A 22,419-nucleotide genomic window follows, 5' to 3' on the forward strand; every position below is an offset into this window, starting at 1 on the left:
CTGTTTTTGATGCCTTGGTGCCAGATAGCACAGCAGACCATTAGAGTCCATGTCTCATCAAGGCAAGGCTGTCCTTACTGTATGAAAGGGGGGTCTGGTCTTAGGCAGGTGGTCTATTATTATGGATAATAATGATTCAATTACATGGAATAGCAGTCAGAATTACTTTTAATGTTGCTGAAGTACCCTAATATCAAAATCACTTGAAGAAAAAGCAAGTCCATTATGGTGAAAATCATGTTTTTACCTTGTCAATAAGTCTGTTTTTTCTCTAATAAAAAGAAATAGATTTTTTTTTTTTTAATTTGAACTGCCATGTACCATTGAAAGTAGTAATAACACAGCTATTACATGCCTCACATTACAGTCATTACATTCATGCATTACATATCTTACCACTGGGGCTTTCCACAGCGTTAGCTCCAGTCTGTGGTAAAAACTAGTAGCTGCCAGTACCACTGTTATCTCTCCCTCCATCATCCACCCATCACAACCACTGAGTGCTATTCCACTCACGTAGTGGCTCCCTACTTGGGTCTGACATGGGTGGAATTGACCTAAAGCAAAAGTATGGCTTTGAAATCCCTGCACCCTATCCACTTTTTCACCACGGATAAACACAGATGATGCCTCGCTGACGTCACCTAGCAGTTGCTGAAGAAGCATTATGAAGCCTAACAATAGCATTCGACATAAAGAATACTGACTTCAACAGAAACAGGCACATTTATTTCCTCTACTGCAATCCTTCCTCAACCTTGTGTTTTAGCTGTATGTGCAAATAGTTGGAAGAAATAATAAAGGCAGCTCAGAACAGTAAGTTTCAGAATCACCAATACGGATGGTACATGGCTGAGGCTTTTCCTGGGAGAAGAAACGTCTGGCTCTGATAAGAAAGCTGCAGAGGAAAAGTACTTGAATGGGTGGTGAAACTTGTTTGTCTCTGCAAATTCAGCCTGCCCACTTTTGTTTTGTCTCCACAAACAAAGCAGAGCTGAAGGTTCAGGAAAACACCAATTGAAATAATTGCTACAGTGTAGGTCACACAGCTTTAGTGGCAGTGGCCTTTTAAAATGATGCGGTGGGCACAAGTTGCTCTTGGTAATGAATCTTTTATCGATCTCCACACTGTGCACTCACACTGCTGGCTGAAAAAGCCAAAAGCTTGCCCACTCATTCGAGGATTATTTGGACCCTTGCATGGAGAGATGCAACCGCATGTGAGATTGGTTATTAGTCATGCTGATGCCAGCTCTCTGGGCTCAAAGAAATCACCAAAATTCTAAAAAGCCAGAAACTTTTGGCGAAATTTCACCTTTATTTTTTTAGCCTACACCAGAGATAATAGGTTTAATAGAGCTGCTCTTTTCCCCTGTAGCTTAGTCTTTTGTTGAACTCTAAGGTGTAAATCAATTAACTGAGGGCAAGGCTACAGAAAATATCGGAAAAGAGAGTAAAGCTAACATATCACTGTCTTAAGTTAGAAAGTAATTGGCCCTTTATTGACCACAAAAAATACAATACAAAAATAGAGGACTACAGAGCTGGGAAAAGGTTTTTTATTTTCAAATGCTGGTAAAGTTCCTCTAGAAATCCAGAAAACAAATGAAAAACACAGTAACTTTACAAACACAGCAATTTGAGCCCTTTAATTCCCATCACAGAAACACATGGCTCAAAGACCAACTACAGCTCATAAAGATGTCCAAAGACTTTGAAAAGAGACTGACAAATTAACATCACAGATGGCATGACTTCAGAAGTTGTTTACACACAGGTTTGAACAAACATATTATGACAGATCAAAACTGTAAAGAGACAACATCTATCCTGTGACAGTTAAACCTACAATAAACAGGCTATGTGGTAAATTTCAGACTGAAAAACAAGTCGCTACCTCAAAAAATAACACATCATGAGTTATCTAAACTGTATGGACAAATACACAGTGAAAACTGTATGGAGAACAATACCACAAGTCATCAGACACAGAAAAAATGAGTTAAACCAATCTGAAAACTTCTCTGCCTTTTGGTGCTCATTCTTCTGGAAAAATGTAACCATCTGGAGGATTAAACTTCACCACACGTTTGTGACTCAGGTCCCCGGTCCTACACAAAACTGGCTACAGATAAGAAAGTTGTATCTGAATTCGATTATGAAGAGACTGGACAGGTGGAGGGTTTGTGATGCAGTTGTCTGACTCAGCACATTGTGTTTTGCTGAGAGGAGTCTCAGAGAGGAGGCACTTAGACACAATCAAATCCTGACCAACAAATTAACTCCACAGAACTGGAAGATAAATGAGTTTCTGACCAAACAAACATTTTGTTACAAATACAATACAGTTATTATGGCAAGTAAAATCAGCAGTCTGTGGTTTGTTTCTGTGATTCACCAACACCTTGAGTTTGATACTTTATCTCATCTTTTAACAGACTTTTTAACCTATAGTGAATTTGAACTTCAAGATTTTTTTACTCTGCAAAATTATAGTTGAGCAGATTAAGGGCTGAATTATTTGTGTAAAGTAGGTTATGAAATGTGTGCCTTAAAAAGGGTTTTTGCAGTCATGTTTTTTTTTCAAATACATCCAACACCTGCTTTAAACAGACACTAACTTGGCATTTGCTGTTCATGTCAGATGTTTAATGTTTGTTCATGAACCCTATGAATATGCCAAACATTTACAACTGTTTCCCTTTTTCATGTCATTCTGCACAAGTTTCAAAGACAAAAGTTAAAATCTCTTGTGCCTGAAACACAAAATTATTGTGGGCCCAGGTAACAGAATGACTCATGACACATGGCTTTCAAAAAAGGACCCAGATTCACTTCCTCTTGTACAACTTTTAACCTAATATCAACCAGTTTTTCCAACCAATTTGAACAATTTGTCTGCCTGTTCATGTTATGCCACCTAACCACCTGGTCCAGTCTGGAAAATATAAAAAGGTTGGCTGCACCTATAGCACCTGGTTTGCATGGCAGAGGAACAAAAAGTCAACTTGATAAAGACATAAACTATCCAGGAAAAAAGGCATTAAGGAGTTTCAATTCATACCTCAATAGATAATGCAGTCGTGCTTCCTGAAACGTGTGCTGCATGATAAACTTCCACCATGCAAGATGTGCTGACTGGACCAACCTACAAACTACCATGATGGGATTTCCACCCGTCATGCGATAATTCCATTGTATCTACTCTCACAATCATAAAAATGTTGCAATGATCACTTAAAAAGAACAAGTATAGTTTTTGTTTTTTTGTTTGTTTGTTTTTTCAACTAGTGAACTACTTTTAACTTGAATAGGCCCTGACATACGTTTTTTTTTTAAATGGAAACATCTTAAAGTTGAGGTCAAGACCTTTAAATGCCAATAATAATACAAAACAGTGGACAGGTCACTTATCTATAAAGTGAATTTACCCCTTCTGACTCAGATCTGCTGTCACTCATTGCTACGTTGCCAGGAGGATGAAAGGGCCGACAGTTTAAAGTAGATCAAAGGTAGGCCTATTATGATCATGATTTTAAGATAAGATGGTGATCAAAGCAGCAGAGACATAAAACACCTGTCAACTAAATAAGGACTGTACTGTCACAAAGTTTGAGAACCACACAGCAAGGCCAAAAAAAAATGTTTTTGAAATTGGTAACAGTCAGAGAAAATCTTTCAAATGTCCTCAACACATCTGAATGTGATAGCAGTCAATGTGAGTGTCACTGAAAAACAGATCAGAGGTTTGCCCATTACCAGAGCCCTCATTCAGCTGGAAGCCTCAGAGATCACTGAAGCTACATAAAGCTGCTTGTTAACTGACTAATAACCTTCACAATAATCATTTATATAAATGGCCAATACTGGAACCAAGAGTCCTTGAGTTATAGATGTGCTTACATTTTCATTAATTTCAAGTTTAATAGAAGATACCTAGAACAAAGTTTAAGTTTAAGAGTAAAAACACATCTTGTGTTTTACTAATGTTGGTCTGTTATCATTATTTACATATTTTTTGGGGAAAAAAAAGGAAGTCATCGATAAAAAATAGATAAAAAATATGTTGAAAAACCACAAACTCCTTTAGGAGCTGGGCGCACACAATTGACACTGCCAGCCTGCCAGGCAGTGAACTAGGAGGCCATTTCCTGTATACATCTTTACTGTCACATTCAGCAGAACGCTGCCCTATCAGTCAAAATGTGTGAAAAAACATTTCACCTCAAGCCTTCAGTGCCTCAATGATGCCCACATGCTAACAACACCTTTTCTTGCATGACCTTGCCAGGGGGTGCTGAAGGGCTCTTATAGCTTCTGTCCAAACACACCACAAACACATGAGAGCAGCATGTGTAGCACCATCTGTCCTCTGTTTTATCTTGAATGTTAACAACTTGTTTTGTTGCATATTTTCCGGCATCTAGTAAAAGTTCCTGTTACCTTGGCATTGTGACTTAACAAAGGGAAACAAGTCAATCAATACATAGTAACAGAAGCTGTCTCCATTCGTCTCTGTCTAAATTCAACCGCACTGACGATCAACACTAGAGGGAGAACATCTATCCTCAGTCTTGATCTGTCATATCATGGAAATGTGATTTTTAAGGGGAGTTTTTGTTTATTTTCACTGTCATGTCACCCACTCCCTATGTGGAGAAACATTCACAGGGTGAGAATTTAAAAAAAAAGGCAAATATTCAAACAAAACAAATTTCGTCCACTGTCCAAATGACCCTTTTGGTCCTCAGACCTCAAGTTAAGTACCTACAAGGCTCAGTATTAAACAACAGTGTTAAGACATGTCTTGGATATCATATGAAATGCAACATCTGACTCATCAGCTGTGTACCTCCGCCACAGTGGACATATAATGGTTGCCATTTGAGGGCCATCAACTATTCCAAAGCAACAAACTGATTTGAAGAACTGATTTGAGATTACAGCAACAAAAAAAATGTAGTGTTAGTGAAACTCTTATTAGTTGCACATATGTCTCTGCAGTCCGGGTTTATCTTATAGCTGCTGCTAACGTTAGCTCCACTTGTTTGAAGGTCCCCTGTTTGGTGTTTGGTTGGGATTTTTACTTGGTTCTGTTTAGCCAGCTGATTCACATTGAAAAATGCTTTAAATTCAAAACCCCTCCCTGATGGCTGAATATAATGAAACCACATTTGTTCAATGTAATGAGAAATTAAAAACCTGAAATGTCCTTTCCAGTAAGCTCTTAATCAATTAATCCACCCTCAAATAATCAACATCCCTTGCCGTGGCTGTGATTTCTTAAGTCTCAGGCAGTTTCAGATCTGTATTCAAAACTCATCAGATGGAAATGGAAAACAAAGAAACAGTATCAGAAAACCTCTCAGTGATTGTGTCTTACAACAGGTTCTTGTCATGTTTTACTGAGCGACACGTAAGGACACATGCAGCTGCAAACATTGTATGAATAACTTGGCCCTGCTAGAGAACAGTGCTGATGGTGTCAAAGTCCTTGCTAATCTGAGAGCTGCTGGGCAGTGACTTGAGGTACTCCAGGTGCCTCCGAGCATCTTCCTGATTGTGTCTGACATAATAAATGACATACGCGATCACCATTGTAAACCATCCAAACATGGTGACAAACATGGCTACATCTGTGGTTTTGTGGTGAAAGTTGCAGAAGTTGATCCCTGAGTCCAACACCTGGATTACTGGTTTTCCAGCATATTCCTCCTGCACAGCCGTGTGGCAGATTACCTCATTTACAGTCTCTGGGTCTAGTCGTAGCTCCCTCAGGACCTCCTGCAGTGTGCACTCGCAGTGCCACGGGTTGTTTGAGAAGCTGATTTTTGCTCGTAGACGGGCAAATGCCTCTTTAGGGACACTTTGGATGTTATTGTTCGATAGATCCACAAAAAGGAGACTGTCAGAAACGCCTTGAAATGCTCCGACGTCAACTGATTCAATGTCATTGTTGGACAGGTCCAGTTCTTGAAGGTAGTGCAGGTCTTTGAAGGCATGGCTCGGGATGTGAGTGATGTGATTGGATGCCAAAAGTAAACCAACTGTATCTCTTGGAAGATCTGATGGGATCTTCTCCAGGTTACGAGACACACATTGGACCACGGTCATGCCGCCCTTCTCCACACAATGACACATTGTGGGGCAAGCTTTCACCAGTGCACTCTCCATGAATAATCCATACAGTAACCCCCAAAGGAGGGCAAAGCGATGACAAAGAGGGGACTTTCTGGGCTTCTCATGACCTGCAAAGTTCTGCATATTCAGCAGCAGCCTCCTTGAATTCCTGTCAGGCAAAAGAAATCATAGTTTCTCTAGTTCCTGTGCATTAAATACTGTTGATTGCAGCTTCATTGGCTTTAAAAATTCCTAAATCATCCATTTATTCAACACATGGGCTTATCTTGAGCATATCCCCACAGTTTATTATAAAAGTTTCAGATAATCTTTTGGAAAAGACTTCAAAAGAGGTCATCCAAAATCTGAGCAGCTCACTGAGCATATTCCAGCAGGGAACAGTAATCCCAGGTTTATTTTCAGAACTGTAAATGCCTTAGAGAGTTAGGCGTGCTGCAAGAAACACTGAAGTCAACATGGCATGTCGTGCTCTGAAAAAAAAAAAGGAAATAAGTGTTATTCTTTAGCAGAAAACATAATAATAGCTCCTCATGGCAGATTGAAATAGATGCATCATATTCATCCTCCGACCCCTACTAAGATAAGTCATTCACTAAGCTAACAGCAATTGCCTTTGTCGTCTAAAACTGAGCTGAGTAAATGTGATTCCCACAATGTTTACAAATGCATAATGTGATTACTGAGAAAAATCCATTGCACTTTCGCAAATCTCATAAAACCAGCAGGACAGCATTCCCTCATTCAATTTGGACAACGTAATTTTATTCTGCATTGTTTACTACAAACGTTACATGAAATTATACTCTGATACCAGTGCATGAAGTGAATATAAAATATGATTACATTCATCCAGCAAAGACTGAGAAAAATGCACCACAGTGGAAACAACTCCTCATCTTTGACTCCTGCAGTGAGGAAATTCTCCCTGCACAGCTTCCTCACTTTAAGGACTGCTCCCTCTGTCATTCAGGGGCACATGTTAAGAATAGCTGCAGGCTTCAAATTTACTCCATGTCCTGCAGGAGGATCAACACTTTAGCACTGCTCACCCTCTGCTGGGCTCAGATGAACGCACAATGAGACCCTTGCTGTGTTCGAGGTCATCCTCCCCATGGAGCCCTGTGTCTTCTTCTTCTCATTTCTCACTTCTGTCTCAGTACAGGGATGACGTAGCTTGGGGGGGTTACACACACACACACACACACACACACACACACACACACACACACACACACACACACACACACACACACACCTATGCAGACCTTTATATAGGAGTGTTAAATAAGCTACTCATGTTCACCTCAGTCTAAGCTCAGCATAAGGTGTGGTCAAGATGTGGCTACTACACACACACACACACACACACACACACACACACACACACACACACACACACACACACACACACACACACACACACACACACACACAGGGTGGTTCACACACCCCTGCAGATATGTAAAACACTATTCAAGAATATGACACGTTGAGTTAATCTATATTTTACTGCAAAATGTGGCTGGATCCAAAAAATGAGCTGAAAATTAGGAAACTCAGTCAAAGGTTATCTCTAGTTCTGGGGGAAAATTTTGATGAGAAAACATTTGCTTTAAAATAAAACATTAAGTTATAAAGTTAATGAAAAATGTGGAAAATGTGCTTTGAGCCTGCATGGTAAGTATTTATCTTAGTGTGAATCAGTTTTATTGCGTTTTAAACCGTATTAACTCGTGGTAGAAAAGATAAAATGATTTTTTTTTAAAAATAGGTTACACATGAGTAACGAAAGGCTTCTGCTGAATTCAATAGCATCTGTCAAACTTACCTGGAAAAAAAGAAACAGCGAACACTCTGTAGTCCGTCTCGTGCCTTTACATGATGCGACTTTTCCGCCAACGCGGAGATAGACCAGCTGTAATTTGGTCCCGTAACATCCATATCATCGGAAAATCTTCAAAAAAAAAAATACTCGTACATCAAAAAAGTACATCAAGCTACCCCTCTGTGTTGGAGCAAAAAACAAATGTAAAGTTTAAAAGCAGTAGAGGAGGAAGTTATAAATCCTGGCGTATGGTGAATTCATGTCCGGTCCTCACACTTGTTGATGCTGTCAGTCGTGTTGATCTCTCAGTGAGAAATTTAGAAGCCGCACCTGTCCGACTCACCACGCGACTCTCTCTTTCCGCACCGCGCGCGTGAGGCGCCAGAAGGAGTCCCGGCTGCGCGTGGAATGGTTCTGCTTCTCTGCTGGCAGTCCTCCTCGTTCTCCAGTTCCCCCGCCTGACACTCTGTCTGTCTGTCTGCCTGCCTGTTTGTCCTCCTCTGCCTGTACCTCCCATCTCCCCTGAGCGCCCGCTCCACTCTTAAACAATTCCACTAAATGCGAACATTTAGACTGGAAATCGTTCCTGGATGCAAAACAAGACCGACATGACAACTGCTTTGTCTGTTAAAGATCTTGTGCCTGGACCAACTCTGGGTTAGTGTATTGACAAAATAAGGCTGATAAAGGCATTCAATAAAAATGATATAGATCTATCATTCCAATTCAATACTTTAATCACTTCCTATTCGTTGCAATCCAAATGCCATTTTAGAAATAGGAAATCGGTTCTCATGCAAAACAGACCCCCTCATAGCCTTGTCCATGTCAGATGAACATTGATTACTTAAATCACATCAAGTGCTGCATCAGACGGTGAATCAAGCAGCAGTGTACATGCACAGCAGTGGATCAAGATGCCAGTTTGAGTCCAGCACTGCTGATAATTACTCTTTATTGGAAGTCAATTCCAAAGTGAAATATGGCATACTAAGCGTTCGTACTTTCCTGACTTTACTGTAAGTTAGCACCACATGACTTTCAGTGACTTAATTAAGCATGGTTCAGTCTTACACATCAATGACTAATCCACACTGTCCCTAATTACAGGGCTGGTGCTGTTTTTCACTGTCTTTTTTTTTTATTTCTCTCCAACTTTGTGTTTGTAGAAGATGAAAAACTCAAGAATCTGTTGAGAATATTGTAAAGAATACATCTTAACCTTGCATAAAAGAGGCATGAGCTTATTTCTTGTTTGAAACTGTAATAAAACTGACTCAAGTCTTGTGCAGTGTCAATAGCACAGCGAGTATAATTTGCAAGTGTGGCAAATGGGGTCACATCCCTGTAACCTTGGCAGATTGTGTTCATGACTCCACATGCTGTAGAGAATTTAGATTTGTTGTTTTATGTGAATTTAATAAAAGAAAATCTATCTGGAAGTGTAGAGGCAAGATGTAATGTCATTAAGTTTGTTTGGGAAAAGTGAATTGAATACAAACCTCACAGTTTATTTTAAGCTATGTCATAACCTGACTCAAGGGCCATGATAAATACAGGAAGGATGCGAAGGGGACTGAACTAGGCAGCTTTGACAAGAAAGGCAGTGTCCCGTACAAGTGAGAGCGGAGCCACAAAAGTATTGGTGGACAGCTGACTGACATGAGTCTGGTTCTGCTTGAGGTTTCTGTCTGTTAACAGAACATTTGTCAATGGTGGGTTAAAAGATAAGACTCGCCATTTCCTCTTGGTGTGGGGTCTCAGTTAAAAGAAAGACATTACAAATAAAGGTTGAAATTGATTGATTAATTTTGCTTGCTCTTCCTTTGTGATCCAAATATAGGTCACCTGGTTCCAATTTTCCAGGTGTCATTTGAGCTACAGAGGAGTAAAGTTTGTTCATGGAGCCAGCTGGTGTGATAAATTGTGTACACTGAATAGCTCATCACCTGGACTAGATGTCGTGTTTTGCACTGTTATAAATTTGACTTCAGAGTTACTGTGGGGCTGTGGGTCCTGTGATATACTCACTAAGACACTTCATCAGTCTTTGGAGGGTACATTTAATTACATTATATTAGTAATTAGCCATGAAATTGTCTCCTAATGCCCTCACAGTCATGCTTAAGTAAAAAGAGAGTCATGGGAATTATGGATAAACCACGCTCAATTTACTGAGTGGTAAATCACTTGTGTTGGAAACCCAGAGAGAATTGTTATAAGTTTTATTGGCAGTTTTGGGTTTTGTGGTCCACAACGACACTGGTTTGGAGAAGAAGAAGAAGAAGAAGAAGAAGAAGAAGAAGAAGAAGAAGAAGAAGAAGAAGAAGAAGAAGAAGCTCTGGGTGTGTGCAGACTTTTTGACAGGAGGAGCACCATGGAGCTTTAGAGACAGCTATCTTAAGTGTTAAAGGATGAAAACCAGAAGATAACTGACCATTGAACTATGGAGGAAATATAAAGAGACACACAAAAAAAAATCTTGGCTCTGAACAAACATTGAAGTTGATGAGATTAATGTGTCAGGCAACAATTGCTTTTTCACACATTACACAATGTTAAAGTGTCAGTGGTCAGAGTTGTGTTTTCAGCCCTCTGCGTTTCCCCTGAATGGTATAAAAGCTTATTTGCAGCGGTATCAATGAACTTATCTCAGGGTTCAATACAAGACTCCTAATTATAGTTGAGGGTGAGCTTTGAGTCACAATATCCTCTTTGCCATTTTGATAGTCTAGACACACTGACCCTTGATAATTTGAAGCATTCATCACAGATGGATTATTTGGAGAAAAAAATGTGTTTTTGAAAAAAATGTGTTTGAATTTAAAGGGATATTTTTCACACCTTCACAAAGAGGTAACCACTGGATGCATGACACATCTTGTTAAGTATAAAAAATAACTCCCTTACTTCAAGTTTAGCTATGCTGGTTGTAATTTATTTACTCTTCTTTAAAAAATAAACAGACAAGATTTGGAGTCCATGATTCAGTGTCTTCACCTGGGAAATGTTATTAGCTCAGGCAGGTGAAACAAACTGCACCTTTTTATCAGCACTATAAAAACTATTGGGAGGCTGTCAAACACACCAGTCATTAAAGATGTGTCATAGAGTTCATCTTGCAAGAAGTGCCAAAATGTAAACAAACCTGCAAATGAAACAACAATTGAAAGACATAGATACAAATCAAGATATAAAGCTCTGATGATGATACCATCTCTTTTACTTTTTTGTGTCTTTTCTATTTATCTGAGGTTGCAGACGATGTGCAGGGCATATTAATGAACTGACTGGCTGCTGATAGACAGGAGTCTGTCTGCAGGAGCACAGAGCTGCTGATATTGCAACTGAGTAATGATTCTATCCTGTTCCCATTTTTGGCAGGATGTAGTGACACTGGTGTTTTTGGAGTGAGAATGCAAGTGTTAAGATGCGAGTATTTTAATTCTTTAATTTACCTATCTACTCGGTGCAGATGAGGTAATCCCTGCACGTCATGCTGTGTGAAAAATGAATTTCTCTGTTGGATAATGAAGTTCCCAGAGAGTCATGTGATGTCTCACTGACAGTTTATTTTTAAGAATTATCCTCACTTTACTTGGGTCATAACACTGACACCACAGCATCATTAAGTATATTAGAAAATAGCATGTATTATCATTTTGGATACGTATATAACTACCTTCATAGAGACTAAAAATGTAGTCTCTATAAGTAATGCAGGTATGGAGTCCATAAATAAAGACTTTGCCCATAAAGACTCAAGGTAATGAGGCAGTTTTTAGGCCACTCTGCAGACAACTATAGGGCGCCCACTTGTTGGTCAAACCAGCCATATTCTTTTACAGGCAAAATGTTTAATTACAGTAACTTTGAAAATAACAAGTTATGAATTAATCTACCCCTCGTAAATTGTATGGATAGAAATATGAGCTTTTCAGGCCTAAGTTGTGTTTTGAACCAGGCTGTAAACAGGTTTGTCTTTGCTGAAAAAAATCAGATTATTTGGCTCAGTATTTATGTGGCTTCCTGTGTTTCTGCAGCCAGCCTTAAGAATTGCAGTTTTTGGCACTTTCACATAGGCTTCATATTTTTACATCGAGGGTTGCCGCTTGGCATCAATGTTAATGTTTCTTTTGGAAAGGGGTCACATGATAGAGGAGTGACCAACCAGGAGTGGACGAAGAAAAGTCTTGATTACACATGTTCTGCACTGCTTCAGTCCAATGAGGAGTTTCCTGTTGGTTATGAAACACACACACACACACACACACACACACACACACACACACACACACACACACACACACACACACACACACACACACAAAACTCAGACTAATGCTTCTTTATCATCCTCAAATGCAACTAGATCACTGAATCTGTATATATCATTTGTTTGGCAGGCGTTAGATGAGCACCCTGCCAGAACAACCTTCTTTTATATTCATATTTTCTACATTTCTAGCAGAGATTCACACAGACATGGAAATATTTGGCTGTTAGAAGAGAGCAGGATGAGACTTTCCATCAGAAAATACTGTCTCAACCCACATCCTTGGGGTCTACCAAAATGGTTACTAACTGTGATTCCTCTCTTGAGCATCAAACATGAGAGATATTTAGTGTAAATGTGTCCTTAAGTGATGTTGTGAAACCACTTGAAGCTCTTCCGACACCCACAGACAGTGGCGAGTTAAACTGGGAGTCATCATGCTGGGTGGAGAAAAGAGCCAAACTGGATGAATCACTTACATTTAGAGTTGATCAGCTCTGACTGGCACACAGCATTATTTTGGTCTGCTTCCTCCTTCCACACAATCACTAATCATCTCCGGACCATCTTTCACTCAGCCCAAACAAAGGACAACTCCAGCTGCTATAAATATGCAAAATTAGAATTAATGCATCCAAATGTACTTGAGTAGAATACAATAGCATTATACAGTGACAACTTAATCAGCTGGAGGATAGACCTTATCTCAAGATATTTCTGCTGAGCTTGATTATTTTTCTCACAAGACCCGTATTCACGAACCCTGCTTTGTCTGAGTGGATAAAAGGTCATATGAGGGTGGTAGCTTCATTCTGCCAGAAACATACGCTCTCTAAGACAGACAAAGAGAGAAGTGTAGCGGTTAGATAAAAAAGAGGTCATATATTTGGAGCACAACTGTGATGGCGGCAGCAGACACACCACATATTTTTTGCCAGAAAGATGCAGCAGGGATTTTTTTTTTACAAGTCAGCAACTTATGCTCACCTTCCTCAATCAATTTAAGTCACTTGGCAGAGAAACCTGGATCGCTATTCATCTCGATGAACAACAGCACTTGGTTTACCCTCATATCAATTTATCCTTATAAATGAAGCCACGGTGGAGCTTCCTCTTTGTCAGGATTTATATTTTCTCCTCTGAAAAGCATGTTTGTCCTGAATGCTTTTGGATTCAATGAGACTACTGTGTAGAAGATGGCACTATTCCACATTCGTCCCATGATTACCGCCCTGCTGATGTGTTTCTAATGACCATCATCTATTTGTATTAAAGTTTGGGACAATTATGACCAGTCCCTGGGTGTAATTGCCCCTTAGAAAGCTAATAACATCTCCCAACAAAAAACACATTCATCCAACTCTACCAAAAGCAAGGTGAAAAGGCCTCATGATGTATGACCACTTGTTACTGAAACCAGAGACAAAACACAGTGTGTAATTTAGTGTGTGTTTTGGCATGGATGAATTTATTCAGCAGGCCAAGAACACATGACCTGTTGTCAGCAGGAGGCCTTTCCCCTCATCATACCGTCCACATGTCCATTAATAAATCTCTAAATGCTTCAGGACAAAAAAACGAAAGAAATTACTCATGTCTGCTAACCACTCACCATAACCCTGTTTTCCCTGCTTACTGTCCAACCGATTATTTATTATTTCCTTTCATAAAGGGAATTCATCTCTTTCGGAGGGGGACTCGAGATTCATGTGAGTGGAGCCTTAAGTTTGCAACGATCCATCACACTTGCAGCGACAGAGCATTGGCAGCTCACAGCATACGTGTGTAAGGAGGTGGGCTGTATCCGCCTGATGAGCTGATGTAATACATCAAGACCAGGACGGCTGATAATAAAGCACAGAGTGAGATGATGCATGGCATGAAGTAAATCAGCAGAGCATGATTAATCACCAGACAGTGTGTTTTTCTTCTATTTGTTATAAATGATGCTCAGCTTCTGAATTGTTACAGATTATACAATCAAACACGTGTCTTACTTGGAACTTACATTAACTGTATGCTGTCTTCTGCAGGATGTAAGTAAACATCAGCTGATGGAGTATGGATAACTGTTAAGGTGGTTGGGAGTGCCTCTTGTCCTGTATAATGAGTTTTTGTATGTCCTTATCCTGAAATGAAACATCACAAATTCTGCCTCCTTTTAGGATTTGCATCCTTTTATTCATTCTCCATTTATTTTATGTCTTTGTCCTTCCACTATGTGTAACCTTAGTTTGTCAGAAACATCCACTGAGAGATACCAGAATGTCAAATTAGACCTCTTTGACCTAAAAGTTATCTCTAACTTAAACAAAACAAATAAAAAAAAAAAAAAAAAATGTCACAGGGGTATCAAAATACAACAATAAATATCAATCTCTCACAGCAAGTATTTTTTTCTATGCAATTACAGTTGTCCTCACAGACCTTGATATCTTTTGTTTTGCACTAATTAAGAAAATTTCAGCATTGAGAGCTCGGTGTATTCAAATGATAAAGTGTTCAAATAGTATCTGCTCTATTTTTTTCCCACAGGCTACAAAACTGTGATAAAGAGAGCATTCAGATGACCCAGTATCTGTCCAGTTCCGCTTAATGAAGTGTGTAGTTTGGGGTTCATTTTCTGCACCTATATGGACATCTTCCTTTTGGCAAACTCTATTAGGACAATTTCATGGCAGGAAAAAATGGCCTACTTTGAGGACATGGCTGGTGTTATTTTCTCCATAATGTTATCAAGGATTGCCCTGAAGAGACCTTAACTTATTATAAAACTCATCCTGCAGACATTGCTTTAATGAATTCTCTGCCATGATATATGTGTGTTACTGAACCACGAAACTTTCTAAAATGTATCATTTAATTTAGTTTTGTTACAATTTAGAAATGGACACATAAATGCAAACAATGCATCTTCATCTTTATCTTGCTGTTGTTTCAGTAAGTTGCCGCTGTTTTATTTGAGTGTAGTTTTCTCGCTGAATGAGGAACAGTTGGTTCTAAGACGATTTAACAGGGCTCTCAGGGGAAAGTATAATTTCCTCCGAACTCCTCCCTCACATTTCTGTCATAGTTCTCATTTTCCTGGACCATGCTTTTGATAAATGTCAGATATAAAGGACTCCAACTCTGCTTCAATTCAGAGACATTTCTGTTTATTACAGTTGGGAGTTATTTTTGCACACTGAAAACACATTTTGTTGTCAGACAGTGTCCCCAAAGCTCGACTGGGAGTACAACAAGGCCGAGTAACGGAAGCTTTAACTGACGTAGGCACAGAGATGCCCAGACAGTCCTCCAAATTAGAGCATCATTTGTGTGGGCTGAAGGAGTTGCAAATCAAAAGACTCCCACATGGATGTCAGGGTTTCAAGATTCAAGTGTCTCTAAACACAGGATGAAAGCTTTAGGATTACAAGACATGTGTGTAAACTGCTGCACTGAAACTGAGCTCTGAAGATGAGCACTATGTGTTTTTTCATAACTGTTAACACTTTAGAAGGACTAATTTTTGATTTTGATTTTTGTTCACTGTATGGCTCTTCATGCTGTTGGATAAAGCACACAGGCTTCAATGCTACAGAGTTGGTGAAAAAGATTAATTCATATTTGCATGTTCCCTTAATACCATGTTTTTTAACTCATGTCCATCCCGGTGTGCCCCACCCTCCCACCCCAGTCAAAGGCTGGACACACTCCTGCTCAGAAGCCACACCAACATAAACAAAGCTCCATAAACTTGTTTTACTGCAAAAGCCCACTTTGACCTTTACGTTCTGCACACAGAAAACATCTCCAATGATTTTCATTGGGAACGGAAAAAAAAAAAATCGGGATCAGTTTCCAACCATGGATGACTCATGTTTCCGCCCAGGCTCTATCACCGCCCATTTATCCGGTCAATTCTCTGCTCTTATCTCTTCTCTGATCCTGCCCTGAACATGTGTGGGTAGCATTCTCTAAAGAAAAAATTATATCCTACTGCTTCCTGTGTATCAGTTCATGTTTGTCCTTGCTGGTGAGAAGTAAACACAAGCTCTTTTGGTCTCTGGCCTGCATTCTGTATCTCTGTGTCTGAATGTGACCAATTCTGACTGCAAAGGCAGGGAAAGCTGAATGACATCCAGGACACCTTTGTGCCTTGTTGATGGGCTAATCTTGCCATTCTATCTGACTTGTCGTATTGACACCTTGTAGTGAACCTGATTCCTCAAGCTGGAACAGTTAGAGGCTCTTAAGCAGAGGAAGATGGAGACATTGATTTTAGTGTGTTTTAGTCATTCAGAGCAGCTCCTGGTTAATATCATGTTAGTGTTTATTGTAGTAGGATCAGAAGTCCTATGATGTCACAATACTGAGTGATTAAGTCTTGCTCTTACATTCAGGTAGGTCGATGTTAGCCAATGCTGGTCAAATTTACTGTTAACTGCTGGTAAGAGACCAAACAGCTGCCCAGATGTATTATTCATTAACATTTTAGCAGGTATGGGCTTTGTCCAGAAAGGGTTACACTTGGCGTGTTGTGTTACCATAATGTGATACCAGACTTCCTGATGATGTTTCCCCCATCAACTCGATCAACTCCATCCTTGCTTCTCATATTCCTAATTGGATGGTAAACACTTATGAAACTCTGATTCTGGAAGAGAAATTCTTGGCCTGAAGTTTGTTACAGCAGAAAAGTCCCTAAAGTAGATTCAGATTTCTTTGCTGGAAAATGAAATTGGATGTATTTGTTAAACCCTGTTTTAATGACCATTTATTTGTCAGATTAACATGTTTTTGTTTCCTCTCAGCTTGTATTTCAATGCACCTTCACCCAGGTGGTGAAAAAAGCCTTGCTGCACTCATCACAGGGACAGTCACAATCTCATTGCCTCTGTGTTAGCCTCCCTTCATTACCGTCCTGTTAGATTTCAAATTGATTTTGATTTTTTATTGCTCACTTTAAAGCCTTTGATTGGCCTTGCTCTGGAAACATTTCCAATAGCTGCCACGGTACATCCCTCACCTCAGCCATTAAAGTCTACTTATGGAGCCCACCTGGTTTGTTCTGGATCACGACTTGTGACTGAGGATGATTTCTCTTTGGTAATCTCAGACACATAAAACTTGTTAGATTGTTTTATTTATGGATTTCTGATAAAGCTTTTGGAAATGTTTGGCTTTTTCTTCTTTTTCAGTGCTTTATGCTGCTTTCATTCCTTTGATCTTATCCAATTTTTGGCATTTGTTCTTCTCCATCATTTCTCACTTTCTCTGACTCATCATGCTTTGTTTAGTTTTTAACAGCAAGGGCGAGTTCAAACTTTAAAAAAAGGTGTCTCATCCTACAAAGTGGTAGCATAACTCGTGAACAGAGAACTGAAAAATGCTTACACAAAAGTAAGTGTAAGAAATGGCCTGAGGTGAGCTAAACTAAATGGTTAAGCTGATACTATCCTCAATAGCTGATAGCATAGCTTCTGCTCCCTGAAATGAATGTCTTATAGAGTCTGAGGGATCCAATACACTTATTGACAAGTGCCATATACGACTTTATTTAAAGAAAAGAGAAAAAAAAAAACAAAGTTATCTCTTCAAGGTGGTCTCAGTGTTGTGATCTTGTCCCTAAATGGACAATCATAAATTTAAAGATGCTATTAGGAGGATCTGTTTTAATTCACTCCCTCACCACCTTGTGGCCCAGAGTCTCTGCACACTGTTGTAAATTACTTTTGGGGAGGTGTGTGTTTGTTCAGAAATTAAATGGAGTTTAGATCGAAACAAATTTTCTTTGTTCATGACAACTCTTTACTGGATACAACATGCTGAGGTAAGGAACTTATCGATACAGTAACGTACGGTTTGAAACGTGACATTGAGCAAGCTTTGTAGCAGCTGGCTTTATGTTAGCCTGGTGCTCTGACATATCTGTAGGCTAATGTGACAAGAAGTAAACACTGTCAGTTTGTAAGTAGTTTTGCAGTCGTTTATATTTAGCGCAGCTGGAAGCGTGGTGCTCTAACGCATGTCTGTAACTCAGTGAATCCTGGTTAGCTATGTCCTGCCAGTCATCCATCAAGCAAAGCTAACGTAACCTCCCTCTTCATTTTATTGATAGACACTCAAGCCTGAACAGACCACTGCAGAATAACTGCTGACTGTGGGTTGGAATGAACAATATCACAAACAGTTTAGCCCTTAGTTATAGAGTGATACAGCACAAGGTAAAGGCTAATTAGCCTTTAGCTCAGGCTGTATCCCTAGTTTGGTCCTTTTTCTGTCTGACAGTTAGATTCCTGTGTCCACGTCACAACAAAATTAGTCACAGAAATTGTTTTTAATAGAGGAAAAAAAACGGATATCTTTGTTTTATCTCTTCTCACTACTCAACTTCGTCAGCCGACGTGGTGTTGTCATAGAGACCTAGACGTGCTGTGAATCAGTCCGACCCTGGACAACCAGGAGCTAAGAAGTAGCAGTTTAAAATAACCTGTAACCAGCAATATTAGCGCTGATAATCTCATTTTAAAGTGTGGATTATGATCAGGAATATATCTAGAAGGAAGACTTTTTCAAGATCACTTTCAAACCCCTCACAGTCCCTTTAAGTGCAGGAGAAACCCAAGGAACTTGAAATACAAAGACAACAATATGTGTTTAAATTATAAAAAAAAGCAATTTTACAATTGTCAGACCCAACGTAAAGCAAAAACCTGAACATACTCTGTCTTCAGCATTCCATCCTTGTTCCAGTATGTTCTTTATCCAACTGAGAAAGCACTGTACTACTGTTATGAGCCCAGACCAGTGAAGCAAGAATAATGAGTCAATCAGTCAGGGTTCAAAGCTACACTACCACCAGGGGATAAGCTCCTCTGATCTTTAAAAAGTCAATAATGAAAGAAATCACTCCAGCGTTAGAGTTTTGTGATTGTATAATAACACAAACAGCTCTGATCATCAGGACGGTACAGCGCCTGAGTAGTCCAGTATCTGTATCCTGCCAGAACATTTACCTTTTTAAGCACTACTGTTTTTAGCTCTACACTTTTTATACCTGAAACCTTCTCAATAGCTTGGTCCAGGTCACATGACATGAACATAAGTCTCTACCCACAATGCTAATGTCCAAACTGTCAAAAAAATAATTCAACAAAATACATCTTGCCCCATTTAATTTATCTTCACATTTATTTTTCTTTACTCCACCTGGACTACTTGGACTCACAGTTTGATGACAACAGTGCTCTCAAACGTCTTTTATGTTGTCATTTTCTTACTGTAACTTTCATCGTGTGTAGTCTGTCAGCTGCCTTGCTTTTGGTTCCTTGTTATTTTTAGCCTCTGGTGTCACACCTTTATCTCGTGTTATTTTTAGTAATCACTACAAGCATTTTGTGCTTACTAGGCACCTCAGTATCTACATGAAGTGACTTCTAAATGGGTTCATATCTATGTCTTTGAAAGCAGCAGATAGACATAGACCTGTGATTTAGCTTTTTTGATGTTCAGCAGGGCCTTTCATAATTGTTAGCTGTTTTCATTCCAGCCAAACACGAGAACATCTGATTTCTTTTAGCAGCAAAGCTTCAACAAGGGAGACAGGTTTATTCAATGTGTTTGACCAGATGGCAGGGACCAAACACACCAGAGCAAATCAGGCTGTGTCACACAGGCTGTTCATTATGAATCTGAATAATAACTTGAATATTGCTTTGTGATTACTTCTAGGTACCTGTAGCCTGTAGGTGTAAAATAAAAACAAGTCCATCCATATTACATACAAGAGGCACTCTGTGTCTAAACCCTTTATCAGTGTGTGATAGTAATCATACACAGGCTTTAAACTCTGTGAAGAAGACTTAGCTGAATCAAACATTTTGGAAAAACACAGGACTTATGATGCAGTAAAGACTGTGGTCAGTGAGTCTGATCTCACAAGACTTGGATGTTGAGATTTTACCTTTAGGAGACTTCAGTTAGCTCAGATGTCTGGACAGGTGGTGTTGGTTAGCTCAGAAAAATGAGATCTGAAATTGATATCAAAATCTAAAGAGGGGTATTATGCTCTCCCATATTTCAAACAAGGATACCAAGTAATAATGTTGGATTTTCATACTGAATGTGTGAAAATGGTTGTAAATGGTTAAAAAAAAAAAAACAGCATGACATCTCCAAAGGGCTGGCCAGTCAGAGGCAAGGAGGTCTGCAGAGTGGGAAGCCTCAAGAGACAGCATCTAAACAAAGCCTTTCAGACAAAGGCTGAACTAAAACATTCCCTCTTTAAAGCCTTCACTTCAACAGAGATACTGAGGTAAAGTCATTTTGTTTTGGTCATTGTCTTTGTAAATAAGCCTGTCGTGTTGTATAAATACTTTCCTGTTAACCCCTCATTTAACACCACTAAAAAACAAGAAGAAGACAAAGCAGTCTTGATGAGGTTATTGAATGTTGTGAGACCACAATGAGCTCCAAACATACAATTTGGGTCATCATGTTTTCTCCGTAAAGATTTTCGGTTGTTTCATTCAGGGATTATCTCTCCTTCTTTAGACTTGTGAATGTGCTCCTAAATGCAATCAGGGACTTTGGGAGCATAATCAACAGCTGGTTAAAAGCCGACATGTCTAACAGCCGTGAAAGTCGCAGTGTGGGCTGATGGTCGAGCTGTGAACAAGGTGACCCCATGCCACCCCTGAGGAACGTCGATGATAATTTGCAACATGCCTGTGGACAAAAGGTCTACAGTGGCTTGTTCTTTTGTACACACACTCTGGCTGAAAGCCAGGAGGAACTTGGCTCTGTCGTACCAACATCCTTCACTCTTTGAGAGGAAAGCTAACAGTGGGAGACACTATTGACCCTTTTTATTCTATTTTACATATTTTGTGGATTTAGAGGATAATTGGCTGTGATTATGAAATTATAAACTGGGGTGAATGGAGCTAATTAAAAAAAGCAGAGAATAATAGATCCCATGCAGTGTGTTTTAATTCTGAGCTATTACCATCATTAGGATCATTAGATAGTTAACTTTCTCATAGTCTGTTGGAGTCTGGATGGAGGAAGGAAGGCATTATTATTATGTGCTTGAATAGAAAAGGAAATAATCTTAAGACTGCAAGGAAATTAAGCAGCTGAGAGAAGAATCAAGGTGGTGGTAACTTTTAAAACTTTCTTAACTTTATAACAGCATATACTCCTCTATTCCCTGCATTTTTACTCTCTGCACCTTAACTCATAGAATCCTGGTGTACACAAAGTAGCCTTATTTCAAGCATGACACAAAGGCACCAGCTGTAATCAGCAAACAACAGACTCCTCCCTGTTTTTGTCAGCCTCTTTATCTGTTGCAAGCATAGACCGTATATAGAGTGGACAGCATTGCTCTGCCATTTGCTATTGTACAGTTTTGAAGTCCAAATTCCCCATCACAGGTGCAGCCATTGTAGCTGTTGTGCAGCCAGAGTCTGCAAAGCGGAGACTGTGAGGGATTCTGGGAGAATCTGAGTGGAGCCAGGTGGCAAAAATAATATATATATTTTTTTCTTTCGAGAGTCTAGTCACTTCTTGACTCTACCTGCCGACATATTTCATGATCCCCGAAAAAAAATACATGAGAATGGCAGCTGTCAATCATTGTTAAACTTTACCCAAAACCTCTTATTACTAATGAAAATTAATCTTTTCAGAAAAAAAGAGGACTTGAATACAAGACAGCCAAATGATATCTTTAAATCACCACAACAATTGGACATGAGAAACATTTCTATGAGGTGTATTTGTTTTTTGAAGTTTGAACACAGCCCACCTGGAATGGCTGGAGAGCCAGGGTTTTTTGACCTGTGCTGCAGCCAGTCACCAGGGGGAGCAGTTTTTGTGGCGACCTCACTTCAAGACAAGCAAGATGACGTCCATTTTTTTTTTTTTTTTCAGTCTATGGTTGTAAGTAGGGATGGGTACAGACTAAGGTACTTTTATAGGTACCGACCGAATTCCGTCTGTGGTACCAAGTACTGATTCACATAAAATCAAATGGTACTGTGTTTAGGTACCTAAACACAACCATGTGACTGTGTGGGAGTTGAAGAGTAGGTGATTTTCCATGCTGGACATGACCACAGCAGTACAAGTTTATACAATGAGAAAGAAATATATTAAATTGAAAAACTTTGAGATTTTGTTATTAAAA

At 39.4% G+C, this 22,419-nt stretch overlaps 1 protein-coding gene across 2 annotated transcripts; it reads right to left on the reverse strand.

Annotated features, from left to right (window-relative positions):
• Positions 1-1,673: 1,673 nt before the first annotated feature.
• Positions 1,674-8,366, reverse strand: lrrc3 (leucine rich repeat containing 3). 2 transcript variants are annotated; one of them, XM_074694175.1, is made up of 2 exons: positions 7,970-8,366; positions 1,674-6,611 (listed from the first exon to the last, which is right to left on the reverse strand). In XM_074694175.1, exon 2 carries the CDS (start codon positions 6,262-6,264, stop codon positions 5,464-5,466), a length of 801 nt encoding a protein of 266 aa, XP_074550276.1. In that variant the 5' UTR covers positions 6,265-6,611; positions 7,970-8,366; the 3' UTR covers positions 1,674-5,463. The 2 variants fall into 2 exon arrangements, with proteins under 2 accessions (XP_074550276.1, XP_074550275.1); XM_074694174.1 differs by lacking the exon at positions 7,970-8,366 and adding an exon at positions 7,191-7,364.
• Between the last annotated feature and the right edge of the window lie 14,053 nt (positions 8,367-22,419).

The sequence above is a fragment of the Halichoeres trimaculatus genome, unplaced genomic scaffold (assembly GCF_033239565.1).
Source record: "Halichoeres trimaculatus isolate MK-OKI-2021-1 unplaced genomic scaffold, fHalTri1.1 fHalTri1_scaffold_19, whole genome shotgun sequence".
NCBI classification, from domain to species: Eukaryota; Metazoa; Chordata; class Actinopteri; order Labriformes; family Labridae; genus Halichoeres; species Halichoeres trimaculatus.

Bases quoted from the DNA above. Each gene is read 5' to 3' on its own strand.
- lrrc3 (XM_074694175.1), bottom strand. From the start codon at position 6,264: ATGCAGAACTTTGCAGGTCATGAGAAGCCCAGAAAGTCCCCTCTTTGT.